General features: G+C 40.9%; 3 protein-coding genes across 5 annotated transcripts in view; 2 read left to right on the top strand and 1 right to left on the bottom strand.

Annotated features, from left to right (window-relative positions):
* LOC121298982 (CD276 antigen-like) overlaps nucleotides 1-15,131 on the top strand; it is a 29,994-nt gene that overhangs the window by 7,723 nt on the left and 7,140 nt on the right. The gene's annotated exons all lie outside the window — the stretch shown is intronic.
* LOC121298980 (CD276 antigen-like) lies at nucleotides 1,858-11,249 on the bottom strand. 2 transcript variants are annotated; one of them, XM_041226395.1, is made up of 4 exons: nucleotides 11,022-11,249; nucleotides 3,665-4,018; nucleotides 3,000-3,287; nucleotides 1,858-2,649 (listed from the first exon to the last, which is right to left on the bottom strand). In XM_041226395.1, the coding sequence occupies exons 1-4, from the start codon at nucleotides 11,056-11,058 to the stop codon at nucleotides 2,477-2,479; spliced, it is 852 nt and encodes a 283-aa protein (XP_041082329.1). In that variant the 5' UTR covers nucleotides 11,059-11,249; the 3' UTR covers nucleotides 1,858-2,476. The 2 variants fall into 2 exon arrangements, with proteins under 2 accessions (XP_041082329.1, XP_041082328.1); XM_041226394.1 differs by lacking the exon at nucleotides 11,022-11,249 and adding an exon at nucleotides 4,309-4,407.
* LOC121298984 (RNA-binding protein 42-like) lies at nucleotides 7,390-15,024 on the top strand. 2 transcript variants are annotated; one of them, XM_041226402.1, is made up of 5 exons: nucleotides 7,390-7,496; nucleotides 8,630-8,697; nucleotides 9,315-9,480; nucleotides 9,594-9,663; nucleotides 14,820-15,024. In XM_041226402.1, the coding sequence occupies exons 2-5, from the start codon at nucleotides 8,642-8,644 to the stop codon at nucleotides 15,005-15,007; spliced, it is 480 nt and encodes a 159-aa protein (XP_041082336.1). In that variant the 5' UTR covers nucleotides 7,390-7,496; nucleotides 8,630-8,641; the 3' UTR covers nucleotides 15,008-15,024. The 2 variants fall into 2 exon arrangements, with proteins under 2 accessions (XP_041082336.1, XP_041082337.1); XM_041226403.1 differs by lacking the exon at nucleotides 14,820-15,024 and adding an exon at nucleotides 12,480-14,106.

The following is a 15,131-nucleotide window of genomic DNA, read 5'->3' as shown; positions in this document are numbered from 1 at the left end:
ACTTGGTTTTAGGAGACTAGGTTTCAGGCCCCTGCATGGTACCCCAGGGGAGACATTGGGTTTGAGACAGCAACCTCAGACTAGGTCTCCTGGAGCAAAGTTTCAAGCCGCCGTTCTGAAAAAGTGGCTTCGTATTCTTAACGGTTGTCATTTCTTTTCGTGTTGTAATTGGATGGGTCAGTCCAGCTTTTGAAACGACGTGCCGTCTTAATTCTTCTCCTACAGCCACTCACCCCAGAGACGGAGTCTCCTCTCCTTCGTGTTTCACAAACTGCGCCCCCTGTTCACAACGGCGAAGCATTTCTTCAACTGGGTTTCTGGAAAACTTTCTGAAAGACTTGTAAATTAGCTTTGCAAAACTTTCTTTACAGTTTTCCAAAAGTTTCAGTAAAAGAAACGCCTTATTATTATTTTTATTATTTTTATTATTATTATTGTCCCAGTAGACCTTGTGTGCTGGAGTATGTAAATAGGTGCAAACAACGTTTTGACTACAATGGGTTTTTTTTGGAAAAGGATTTCCTGAGAGTACAGAGAAGTTTCATAACCAAATATAATAGCACAGATCATGTTTTAAATGCAACACCAGAGATTATTTAAAACGACAACACTTATTTGTTATGTACTTCTTTCGAAACTGCACCTTTGACCCATGCTGCCATTGTAAGATTGATGGAATTTGCTGCTCAGCTACTCTCCTGTAACAGTAGATGACGTAGACAGGGAATACAACCAATGGGATTTGACAAATAATACAATGAATATTAACGATAATACCCTTAAGTACTATGCAGGAGGTGTCTTTGATTGACAACAAAATTACAATCATAATTATGAGATCAAAAGTCAATATTGTGAGATACTAAGACAAACTTTCAAGATTAAGATCTAGAACAGTGTAAATTTACAAATAAATGTAGAAACATTTCATTTTACCCAGACTTAAGAAAACAGAACGTATTTTTAGAGTCAAATGCATGACATTGTGATGTTTCTTACAGTTTAAAGAAAATAAAAATAAAAGTGAAATACATTGAAATATTAATTTCAGTAAAAACAAAAATCTTTTAAAGGTGGTTTTCTTAACATTTGAAAATTACGGTTGTTGCATAGAAATTTACAATTTTTTTTTTTTTTTTTTTTTTTTCAAAACATTACAAAAAATACTAAATTCAGTTCTTTTAAATCAGTTCCATTCAGTAGGGATACTGTTTAGTCAATTGCCTAATGTTGTATTAGAGCGCTTTATTTTGCAATAATGTTCACCGATTGTCTTTGTGTCGTGGAAGAGCAATACCGTCCCAGCCGGGTACCTGACAGCACTCATTTTTCGGGCCGTTGGCTTTTTATTTCCTCATTGCCTAGTATCCTTGGGACCTAGCTGTACACAGTATTCTAGGTGTGGTCACCAGCACATTATATAATTTTAATATAACTTCTCTAGATTTGAATTCAACTGTCTCTGCTCTATAGCCTGTCAAGTTGACTTTAGACTTTCATCCCCTGAAAGAAATCTAATAAATACAAACAAGGTCTACCCTTCCTAAAGCCATGCTGGCTGTCACTCCTAATGTATTGTTATTATATAAATATTATAATATTTTTCCCCTTATTCTAGTTTCTATGGTTTTATATATGGTTGATGTTTAGCTTATCGTTCTGTAATTTCCACGGTGAAATTGATCTCCCTTTTAAATAGTTACAACATTGCCAATTTTCCTGTCCAGTGGAATGGCTTATTTATTTATAGATTTGTTGAATATGTAACATGTTGGTTTAAAAATCACTTAACAGAGTTAAATAAAATCAAGAAATTTATAGAATTACGTTTTTTTTACGCCAAAGCCTCAAAGCCAGTTTGTGTTTGTGAGCGCGCTTTCCTCTTGTTGATTCTGTCTCGGGTTAACACGCACGGGGCAATAAACAAATGAATGAATACTGTAGGACTGAGAAAGCACGGCAAGAACAGTTTTTGGAATACTGTTTAGTCAATTGCCTAATGTTGTATTAGAGCGCTTTGTTTTGCAATAATGTTCACCGATTGTCTTTGTGTCGTGGAAGAGCAATACCGTCCCAGCCGGGTACCTGACAGCACTCATTTTTCTATAGTTGGCTTTTTATTTCCTCATTGCCTAGTATCCTTGGCACTAGCTTTCAATAGATGACCAGGAAATAAAAAGTACCGGCATAAGTGCCTTTTCACCTGGACGGATATCCCTGAGCCACCGAATGTTGAAGTTTTAAACCAAAAAATTTGTTTCTGTCTTTTTTTTCGTAACAGCTGTCCATTTTCTAAGTGCAAAGAGACCCGACAGGGTGGGCGTTATTGGGAAATACCGCACCTTCCAGGAGCTACAAGCTACGTGTGGCCCCGGGTCTCATTACGCCCTTGAGCGGTCCGGTATTGCTCAATACTGCCCACCCGTTAATAGAGCTTCTACAATGTACATTAACAACTCCCTGAGACAGGATACTTCTACACGTGTGATGGACTCCTGGAAGCCATTCTACCGAACAGGGCATGTTCTCCACTACCTGCTGGTGTGCCGGTAGCACGGCGGTGCTTGAAAAGCAGGTAGATTACAATGATCATCGTTGCTATCACTGTGAAGACGACCCACAAGACAATGCGATGTCTTTCCGGATAACCTATGGATTAGAAAGAACCTAGTGAGAATCAACAGCGACTCGGTGACTGTTTTAAAGAGCCTTTCCCAGTCAGCCCTGCAGCAACCCCGTCATTATTAGGAATAGTTATTCACCCCAACGCTTCTGCAGTGATTGCGAAAAGCAGAGAGTCAGTGTGTCTATAACGAGATGCGGAAGGACAGGTGAGGTTAAGTGTCCTGTAATTACTATAATTACTGGAGTTCAGTCCCCCTTCTGTTGTGTGGGATAGCTTCATTTTAAAAAGCGCACAAGCGAAAACCAGGCAAAACCTTTTACTGCAAGTCTCGTATCCATTACAGTGATGAACAGCAGTCATGTCATATTCTTACCCTTCTTTGTTAAAGTGATCGTCTTCTTGACTGTTTGTTTCAGTCGGCTGTGGGTAAGAACACAGGTATAATTAGCATCCCTGGACACTAGAATGTGACTTGAGATTTCCACCAGCCCATCCCTGTCCAGCGATTGGCTAGTCTTGCTGCTCTCTGTGATGTCACAGCCGGTCTCATTGAGCCACTGCACTGAAGCGCTGGGGTATCCTCTCGAGATGCAGCTCAGGAGAGCCTGGTCGGGGCTGTCCGGACTGTCAGTAACGACCAGCTGAGGCTCGACGAATTCAGCTGCGGACAGAAACGACAACAGCATTTTAAAATCATGTGATCCAAACCAACAGAAATGAGCCAGCTGACTAAATCGATTACTGCGCGCAGTGGAGCGCGTACGACGTCATGTTTACATGGAACCAGTGTTGTAATTGTAAGCTGTCCCTGACAAACGCATAGAAATAAATACAAATAAATAAATACTGTCAGCACTCCAAAATGACTTTGCTGCTCACAGTCCCAAGTGGCAGGCAGTGTGAATACATTGCAGAACTACAGTGTTGCAGCTCTCAGTGCTGCATACACGATGACACTGACCTGCGACTTGGAGCTGCACGGCTCCCCGATGACACTGACCTGCCACTAGGAGCTGCACGTCTCCCGATGACACTGACCTGCCACTAGGAGCTGCACGTCTCCCCTGGTGCTCTCCACTTGGTTGGCGACAGCGCAGGTGTACCGGCCCTCATCCTCCCCCCGCACCTGTTTCAGTCTGAGGGAGGCGTTCCCCACACTGAGCTGCTCTGGGAACAGCTGGGTCCGATTCCTGTAGGCTTCATTCTGCAGATCCAGCTGGTCTCGACCGTAATAGAAACTGTGGACCACATGATCGACAGGAGGGCGTTGCCAGGTAACCACCAATCCTCTGAGATCAGCCCCCTCTTTATAGGAAAAAGAGCAGCTGAGAATGACATCACTGCCTGGAGGTGACGTCACTGGAGACGGGGGCACTGTAACTGCATCACAGACTGGAACAAAAAACAGCAGCAGCCATTGCTGTGTATTAATACCAGAACAGGTCCTGTAAATACCAGCGAGAAAGAAATTCGAGAAAGAAGCGCAACAGAAGATCATAGTATAGCTAAATTGATTATTATTATTATTATTATTATTATTATTATTATTATTATTATTATTATTATTATTATTAATTGTATTGGTATAGCTACAGTGCTCTGTAGTTCTGGGGCAAACTTGTCAGAAATAAAAATAAAATGTAACTTTTTTTTTGGTTTTGTTTTTGCTTTCAGTAACTTACCTTGCAGCCAAACGTGTATGAACAGCAGCCTGTTGATAGACTGGAGACAGAGCAAGCCCATCAATCACAGCGCACCTGCAACGTGATCATTGTGTTCAGTGAAGAGACACGAGGCAGAATGTGCCTGGATATTTCAATAACGACCGCCTGTCGCACACAACACATACCATTACACAAAACTGCACGGATTCCGTTCGTTAGCGCAAATTCCAGGTGATATTGCTACTGGAAAGGTCCCCTTAACGCATTTAAGAACACCAGTCACAACAGTTGCCAAAGTCTATGCCTCTCTTGCTTTATCAAAGTGTTTCACATGTTTTATATAAACTGATAAAACAGCAGTAAACAACCATTAAAGCGAATATATAGTTTGTTTTTTTAATCCTGACTGCTTCATTCAATAGCCATGGCTCAGTCACAGCTCCTCAATAGATAATAGTGTGAGTTTATTGCTACCTTTTATGTCAAATGTATTTATTAGATGTACAGCTCTAGAATCAGTAAGGACATTACAGCACGAACCTAGAAGCTATTTTTTTTTTTTTTAAATCAACTCTAGATGGCTGACGGTCACAATAGTGATCGGTGAGGCACACACCCTGCCGGTCCATAGTTCACATGCTGAGGCTGAGGAAGCTGTTTATTTTCCCATTGTATATGCATTTAGAAAATGCTAGATTATTATTATTTTCCTGGTAAAAAATAAGGTACATAGTTACGCTGTCAGGTTTAGTTTTTTATTCTTTCTCTCTGTCAACGAGTTTAACACTCACGTGACGGCTGACCTGTTTCATCAGTAAATTTGATAATGTAAGCGGCGGGGGGGAAGGGGGGGGAATAACGCGGCACCAAGCTCGCCAGGGCGCCCCCCCCCCCCAAAGCAGTTTCTGTGAGAAGATAAAAGGCTTAAAGGCAGTGGCTTGCCTGACAATGTAATGTTGTTGAATGACACATTCTCCTTTTTTGCTTGACGAAAGCTGCAATGCTTCCGTTTCAAAGTTGTTCTGCCTTAAAAAAAACGAAAACGAGACATAACAACAGCGCCTCCCAAGTCATTGCGATAATTGGTATTTGTTGAAATTGAACGATAGCAGCTGTTGTGTTACAAAAAGCAAAGGGTCGTTTTACTAATAATCGTGTTCAATTATTTATGGTGTGTTTTGGGAACTTGTCAATAAGAATGCTTAGCTTATAATCGATCAAGTCACAACAACTAAGCACAAAATAGCCAAGGCCTGCATCAGCACCCAGACAAAAAGCGCACACGTACAGAAATAAAGTTGGAAACAGGAGTAAATGTACCATTTCTGTGCCAGCTAGACTATTTACGCAGCCTTTAGCAGCAGAAACGTTTCGTTTTCACTCAACTAAACTAAACTGCATGCGCGCAGTGCAGCGAAACATTTCAGATCTCCCTCCTGTTTTCTGCTTACATCCCGTTCCTTTAGTCCCGCTTTTTCCCAATCCCTATTGGATTCTGTCGCAGGGATTTGAGATTACTGTCGAGATTATTGGCTGATCTCGACATTCATTATACTAATTAACTTTCCAACAATCAAGACTTTCATGTGACAAGCGTTCTGTCATAAAACCGAATTCTGCGACTTTAACCCAGCAAAAAATGAAACCCGCCTCTGGAACCTCCAAATAAAAAGAAACACAAATCTGGATGTCAAAACAGAAGGAAAGGACTACAAAAAAATATAAATCACAGTAAGTACACTGTCAAATGTATCTATATATATATATATATATATATATATATATATATATATATATATATATATATATATATATATATATATATATATATATATATAGATATTACTGTAAAGTGTGTGGGGGGAGTCCCAACGAGTCGAAAAGGGAGCGAAAACCTAAACGCGGTAGTTTTGTTCTCATTTTTCAGTTTCGTTAAAACCTAAAACCTAAACTTGATCTGTAACTGTTCAGGAGCTGAAAACAAATAAGAAGGTCTAATTAAGCACACTATCTGTTCAATGAAGGGTCTAGTCCAGTAATTACGAGCTCGGTTGGAATGGAAACCAGAAGCCACAGGGGGTCCCCGGGACAGAGTTTGGGAAGCCCTGCTCTATAGAAAGGGTTAGGCTGACTTACTCTCGTCTTTAGTATCCCACAGTAAACATCAAAATGTAGAAATACTTTTTTTCCAAACATGAACAGAAATTCGGTTACATGAACGGATTCTGTAGCTGACTGGTGATACTTGAGAATATAACTAAGCGCGTTCTCCCACCCTCGCACAGTTTTAAACCCTATTTCTTGATTTCACCATATGGCCATCTGAACTGAAAACACAGAATCAAATATTTTTAGCACCTTTTAATAAAACACAAACACGCACATGCATGCACACACACACAGACAGACACACGCACATGCATGCACGCACAGACAGACACACGCACATGCATGCACGCACAGACACACACGCACAAGGCACACGCACATGCATGCACGCACAGACAGACACACGCACATGCATGCACACACAGACAGACACACGCACATGCATGCACACACAGACAGACACACGCACATGCATGCACGCACAGACAGCACACATGCACACACAGACATGCACGCACATGCACACACACAGACAGACACACGCACATGCATGCACGCACAGACAGACACACGCACATGCATGCACGCACAGACAGGCACACGCACAGCATGCACGCACAGACAGACACACGCACATGCATGCACGCACAGACAGGCACACGCACATGCATGCACGCACAGACAGGCACACGCACATGCATGCACACACAGACAGACACACGCACATGCATGCACACACAGACAGACACACGCACATGCATGCACGCACAGACAGCACACGCACATGCATGCACGCACACATGCACGCACACATGCACGCACAGACAGGCACACGCACATGCATGCACGCACAGACAGGCACACGCACATGCATGCACGCACAGCGGTACCGAGTGCGTGGGCGAGGCACACGCACATGCATGCACGCACAGACAGACACACGCACATGCATGCACGCACAGACAGGCACACGCTGGAAACACACTAAACGTCATTCCGCTCAACTGATGACGCATTCGGAACGCGACTCGGGAAGCTGTGTTTGCAAACTATTTACAGGAACGATATAAAACAAACAAGGCTGATATTTTAAAAAGGTGAGGATTGTATTTAATTTTTTTTTTCTGTTGAATCAGAAGTTGATGTGAACGTTGGGTATGCTTGAGGTGGAAAATTAAATGTTAGCATAGCAGGTGGGAGAGAATGAGTCACTAACTGGAAATTATAGTTCATTTTCCCCTCCCTTATTTAAAAACAAAAAAATAAATAAATACCCAAAAATAAAACAAAACAAAAAAACAACACCGACAGCTGCCTCGTTCGAAATGAATTGAGGGAGGTGAAATGGGCTAGATATCTGCATTGGATTTGATGATCCATATGAAAAAACAAAGGTCACTAATAATTAAAACAAAACGTGTTACATTTCAACTAGTTTAAAAACCGCTAACTTCCAGTGCTTGTGTTTCCAGAGATACATTTAAGAATGAAGTCTGCAAACCTGCCCTTTTTTTAACGGAATGTTTTAGTTTAAACGTTTAGTAAAATACTCTGCTCTTAAGGTTTAAACGACGAAAGAAAAATCAAAATCCTGAAGTGAAACCGTTACAGCTTTGTTAGGAATGTTCATTTCATAAATGAAGTGCCGCTCGGAGCGGAGAATATCTCAGAAGTACATCTCTTGTACAGGTTTATTAATATTGTGAAGCAAAGAGAAGTTGTTAGTATTATAGGTCAGAGTAATGCGTGAAATGTGTAACCCGAATTAAAGAGCACTCACCTAACAGAGCAGCAGCAAGAATGACTTCCAGTGCCTTCTGGGCTTCGTAGTCGCACGGGCCATGTGTATGGGGAGGAAATACCTGGGAGCTACGACGTGGGTTATGTAAATTATAAACAGATATAGTGTTGGTGGTGAACTTTGACCTGTTCATAGTGTTTTTTGCAGTGGGCAGTCACAGCATTGACAGCGTACCGTTTTCTGATGTTACACGTGTCAGGTTTTGGTACGCGTACCACATCCTGATGATGTACCACTTCCTGTCCCTACACAGGGACACAAGTCTTTGGAATAGAAAAGTGGTGGTCGGCATGCACCGGTCCACTTCAAGCACTGGCTGCAAGAACATACACTTGCAAGGATCTGCATTGCAGTAACAGCCCAGGTGTGCATTGCAGTACTGCCCCAGATCTGCATTCACTATTCAAGCATCATTGCTTACTCTTGCAGGCTACAGCGAAGATGGCGGTCAAGACAGGAGAGGACCGTTTGAAGGAGATGGAGGCTGAGATGGCTCTGTGAGTATTTCAGTTTGATTTACTGAGACCCGCCTTTGTCAGTTGAAATGGAGATTCGACGGGAGCGGCAAGCCGGCTCGCTGCACAAAGAGAACTCCAGTCGACTCAGAGGAGCTCTAGGTGAGAGGCAGAAGAGGAAGAGGGCTCCGAGACGGGACCGAAGACATCACTCCACGGAGGGGCCTATCGGCAGCCCTTACATAAAATTCTCAGTGAATACCTACCTAAAGGCAGACATATACCAAAAGTATTGGTTGGTGGTCGTCTTTGAGTTGAAAGGGAACTGTATGAACATAATTTAGATCTTTTATTTGACATGTAATCAAAGTAGCAAAATCTGGCAAAAATTCTACCAGAAGCCTTACTAGTAGTGCAGTGGTATTTCATGTTAGATTTTGACATGTCCCAGTTTTTCTCAGTTAAGTATCTGGTAAAAACATAATATGGGAAAACTTTAAAATATGTTAAATGTAGTGTTCAGCAGGCTTCATTCGACTTGACGAAGCAAAATGAGTTAATTCTATAGGGTGATGCAAAACCTTTGGCCAGAGCTGTACGTGCGGTAGATCTCTGATCCCAGAGCCTTACCCTGCAGCGCCTCTCTCTCCCCCCCCCAGGTTTGAGCAGGATTTGCTGGGTGCGCCAGTCTCGGGGCCCTCAGTCACAGACGAGATGGAGGTGGAGCCGGAGCTGGAGCCAGAACCCGAGGAGGGGCCTGTAGCTGTCGCCATGCCAACGGAACCCGTGATCCGGGCCATCATAGGAACCAACACCTACAGACAGGTGAGAGCGACACGCGCACTGTAATGGACTCGCAGAGGCCTGCTGCGTCTGTGAAGCAGGGAGCTTTCCTGCGTGTTCTGACCCTGTGTCCCCTCTCGCTGTCTCCCCTCCAGGTCCAGCAGAGCCTGGAAGCCAGAGCCGCTGCCTTCGTTGTGCCCCCCACCTGTGGTTTCGTAGGACCAGGTGGGTCATCGTGACGCAGGGAGGAATACCCAGCTCTGACGGGGGGGAAAAAAATACATTCTGAACTCTGTTAATGTTTCCGTGCTCCTGATGAAAAAAAGAAAACATCAAGCTTATTTTTGATTGTTCAGATGTCTACAAAATACCTTTTCCATGAGTTCTGGATTCTGAGATAAACAAACAGTACATTTAATTGACTTGGCTTCGCCTGCTGCCCGGTACGTTTTTGGTGGCATTTTGACATGACACACACACACACACACACACACACACACATTATTAAATATTAGATTTAGCTGGGAAAAAACACAAGATTTAAGTTAAATCTGGAAAAAAAGGACATGTTAAAATATTAACTTTTTTATTTTTTTTTTATTTTTTAATACGGCACCGCAGAACACAAACTGTATATATAATGACGACCATCCGATGCACAGAACTGATATCACATTAAAACAAATTACAACGATGTCGTTCATTAGTATAAGTTTCATATAATGAAAAAAGACAAACACATGCACGATTCTTACTTCTTGAGTACGCTTCTGTTATCAATCCGGGCACGCAGCCGTCTCCGCAGCCTCTTCTCTCAGGTCTGATGATGCAGTGAATGAATGCAGGCAGCCCCTCAGTTGAAGCCACACCCCCGTCCCACTCACCTGCTCCTCTCCTCAGATGAATTCAGAGGGGGTCACGAAGAGCTACTTCCTTGTAGTAACCGCTGGGCAACGTCTCCGACGGCAAAAAGCTCTTCAAATCGAACTTATCGTGCAATGCTTAAGCAAAGCAATGTTGGGCTTGGTTAGTACTTGGATGGGAGACCAGCTGGGAATACTGAGTGCTGTAGGGTGCATGTTAAGCTCATATGAATATATATAATCGGTCAGACTCGACCGTGCAGCTGCGACCGCGGGTCCCGTTACCGGGTAAGAGCTGGTTCGATTCGTTGTTTTGAAGTTCTGGATAAGCGGTGAAACGAGTCGGATATATGATTCATTCCATATTCTTTCCATGAGTCTTAACTGTTTATCGATTCCATTGGCTCCGACAGCTCTCAACTGTGTAGTTTTGAAAGAAACACTTGTCCCTTTTTTATGATGCACTATGTAATAATACATGTTATTGTATACCCGATATATTTGCATACAGGTTTCTCATTTAAATACTGACTAATTATGCCACCCATTCCACCTGTCAGAAAACAGCAGAGAAGATGAGAGTCGGGTTAGACAGCGAGTTTCAGACTGTCGGAAAACACTGTCTCACGGGCAATCATTTTTCATTTTAATCTGTACTCTGCAGTTCTGGGGCAAATTGGTCAGAAATTAAAATACAATTTAACTGTTTCAGTAACTTACTATGCAGGCAAACTTGTAGGAACAGCAGCTTTTTCATAGCCTGGAGACAAAGAAAGTCCTTGTGAATAAAAAAATATATACCTATACTATACACGCACGCACGCACACACGCACACAACACAATTTATCTTCTGACCACCGCTGCTTTCATTGGCAGTTTTCTTACTAGGGGAGCAGTAGCATTTTGTTTCGGTGCCAGATAATTACACCGTGTAACAATTTTTTTTTTTTTTTGGTTCCTGGGTAGTAAGTGTTATTTCCTAATTGCTTATGCCTCAAAAGTATAGAAAATGGCTATTATTCCCCACAAACTTTGCTTTTGTGACCAGGACAGTGATATTTCGAAATATCACTATTTCCAATGGGAAAACGGGCACATTTGTATCTTTTCGTTCACATAAAGTCAGAAAAAAACAACATATGAATCCAAATTAACATGTATTTATACTAAAGTAATACAAAAATGACTACAAAAGATTTAGAAGTGAGTAGTTTTTCGAGATTTACGATTATACTGTATTTACAGTATAATCGTAAATCTCGAAAAACTACTCACTTCTAAATCTTTTGCAGTCATTTTTGTCTAATAATAATAATAATAATAATAATAATATAAACTAATACAGAGAGCAACATAATTCCACATATTATCACTGACAGTATTAAACCACTGTTTATAAAACATATTGTTATTATTAGTTTATAAAATGGCTTGTTTAAATTACGTGCTGTGATTGGCTTAGCAAGATCACATGGACCAACTTACTCTCCTGATCTGTTAATAGTATTATGACTTAATTGTAACAATTATCTTAACAGTGTTTCTGTAGGTGAAAATGTCAAACCATTATTATTATTTATTTATTTATTTTTTGAATTTCAGTTTATTAAAAACAATGCAGTAAGATGTGCTCTTGTTCAGTAAGGAGCAGTGCAACACGTCGTGGGCGTGTTTGTATTAAAAATGACTTGATTAACTACACTGTCCTGTTCACGATCGTCATCAAATATGTTTTGTTGGAAAATGTCAAACAAAATAGTCATTTATTTTCGTTTGTGTTTTTTGTTCGGGGTCTACTTCAGTCTTACACTCCTAATGTGCCAGGGTTGTTTTGTTATTTCTGTTTTTCATTCAAATTCAGATCCATTTCATGTTTCTTTTTAAAACAAATCCCTATTCCCTTTTAATCAGTTCTAACACGGCATTGATTAACATTGCAATGAGCAACATTCTGTTAAAACAGAGCTGCTCACAGTGGTGACAAACTGCCTCAGTCCGGATGGCTGTTGTTCATTCAGACTGAAAGAATGGGGTTGTTTCATGAAGCAAGATTGTCTTCAGAAGCCCGAAACGTTCAATGACGTCTGAAACTCGGAGGCATCCAAACCCTTTCTTCAGTTTCAACAAGTTGTTTATTAAAAGTCATTTACTTCCAGGTCTCTTGTTCCTCGCTGTAGGAATTCAACATGACGCTTTACGGAGCAACACTACCATCTAGTGGCCTGGCATGGAAACACCACTTCATTTTTTTATTACCACAAGGGGAAGGTATAAGAGAAGCAGTGAGACCCATTTTAAAGTCTCCTTCAGCACGTTGGGTCGGCCCAGTAAGCTCTGAGATCTTTAATGTTCTGAGATGCTTCCTCTCATTCCCAGGCATTAGATTTGCTAAACTGTAGTATTGAAACTAAACAGATGCCCATGTTCTTGTTAAGCTATATCTGAATAAATGAAGGCAAGCGACACGCACTGTGTTTTCAATGGCACTGCTTTTAATAGCCTCTTTTCTCTGTCATGCTCAGTGATATCTTTTCGACGAGGATGATTCCTGAAGCACAGAGGAAGAAATCCTCCACAGTCTGGAGCTGTTCCTGCTTCTTTTATTTTATTTTTTCTTAAGGAATTTAGAATGCCCAATTATTTTACCCCAATTTAGAATGCCCAATAATCTCCTCCCCTCACCGCAGCGATTCATTAAGAAGCTGGCGGACCAGTTCAGCTGGTGGGCTTATTTTAAGGAAATCCACCATATCTGTCAGGCAGAGGCTCGGCCACAGCTGCGTGCCTTCCTCCTCCCTAACCCAAGCACACTTTAGAGAGAAAGGACCTGGCAACACGACCCCTCCACCCACACGCCTCCTCTTATAATCCTGGAATGCCTGACACACGAACGTTTTCTTCATACGCAACGTAGGCTCTACAAATGTACTCAAAACTATTATTTGAATTAGAATTTTCGACTTAATTCAGTAATTATAGTATCAAAATGTTAAAAATAAACACAGTAAATCAACTTTAACATATATTCCCATCCTATGACCTCACATATTTATATTCCCCTAGCTGCAAGTTCATTAAATGTCCCTTCTGTGAATTTCTTTCTCACAGACAGAAATGCCTTTAGTGCAGCACAGTTGATGACGATTCTAAGGTCATTCCTGAAAGATTGACAGGCATGACAGCTTCAGGATCCAGAGGGACATTTGGACCCAGTCCTGCTGTGTGATCCTCCCTGACTGACTTTCTGTTTGCCTTAGGCATAATACTGTCAGCCTATGGAAATATATACACAATATTACTCATTTATCACCTATATTCAATTGAATCGAACGATATTTAGCTGTATACTGCATTGCAACATCCAACATGAACTCGTACTTAATTCTCATTTACATATTAAGTGTAATATATGCATGCCTTGAATAGAGGATCTATATGCAAGAGACAAGACAGGAAAAGACTAACGGTTTATTTGCATAATTACACATCTAATTAATCATACACTATATAATCAATGAACAACAGAGAATATTCAGTTCCTTGCTTTAAATACATTGAAAATGTATATTGCTATATTAGAAACTGCACAAGGGCTTCTATTTTGTATAAGAGTTACAAAAGAATGAATGTGAGGATTAATTATGTGACATTAAGAAAGTGTTTCTGATATGAAGAACTAAGAAGCAACACGTGATATTAATCGTCTACTACTGCTATCTCATTTACATGGGAGAATATGCGAGGTTTAGCCTTGAAACGTAGCCCGCCTACATAATGAATTGGAATGCATACAAACTGTTATTTCACGGTTTGTTGGCGCTTAATTAAGCAGATCTACGTTACACTTATTCATAAAGTTAGAAATATATGTGGTATGAGGCATTGCTTGCGTTAAACGTCACGTTAATGTGGGCATGCGCACATCGGACAGGTCTAGCACTGGTTTGCAATCAAGGCAAAGCAAGGCGGTAAAAGGCGCACAGATTGAAACGGCATTGCTAACACAGCAGCGCCATCTCCTGGCACGGAATGGAATGGCTTTGTGCTGTTCACATGTTCTAATCGGTAATAAGTAACACACCGCTCGTTTTACACATTGTGCACGCTCTAGAACGACGTGCGGGTATTAAACTTATCGTAATAGCCGTGTTGATGTATCTAATGAAACACATGAACTTTGTCAGCTCCGTCAGCTGTGTTATTACGTTGGGGCTGGACAATAACTCCGCTAATGAGAATGAAGATTCCGTAGCCATGCCAGAATATTTCAGAATATAGCAAGCGTCTTCCGAGTGTGTGAAGTAATGAAACTTTCAGCCGCGTTTACAAAAAAAAAGGTTTAGTTTCCATGAAACGATTTGAAAAGTTGTTTTAAGTCTGTGAAAAAGTTAATAAAACAAAAAATAATAATAATAATAATAATGCTGTATTCATATAAAACGCGGTGATTGGACCTGTTAGTAAACGTGCCTGTGTTGCATCTGGCCTATATATGGTGTTTTCGTTGTATTCTGTAGGTCTGGATCTTTCCCAGTGGTTTCATGAGCAGATGTTCTTCTGGTGTGTTTTTCACATGTCTCTTCACGGTAGCAGTCTTGAGCAACACGTCACTCACCAGCTCAATGAAGGGAGCCCAGGCACGCAGCTCGAGGATATTTCTTCAAACAATTCGGAGGAACTAGATTTGATGACATTTTATTTTTAAATGGAAATAGAATGAATATATATATATATATATATATATATATATATATATATATATATATATATATATATATATATATATATATATATATATTTTATTTTTATTTTTTTTTTTTTTTTTGTGC

The sequence above is a fragment of the Polyodon spathula genome, chromosome 24 (assembly GCF_017654505.1).
Source record: "Polyodon spathula isolate WHYD16114869_AA chromosome 24, ASM1765450v1, whole genome shotgun sequence".
In the NCBI taxonomy this organism is placed as follows: Eukaryota; Metazoa; Chordata; class Actinopteri; order Acipenseriformes; family Polyodontidae; genus Polyodon; species Polyodon spathula.
Note: the sequence above shows the minus strand (reverse complement) of the source record. Positions and strands in the feature narration are given on the sequence as shown.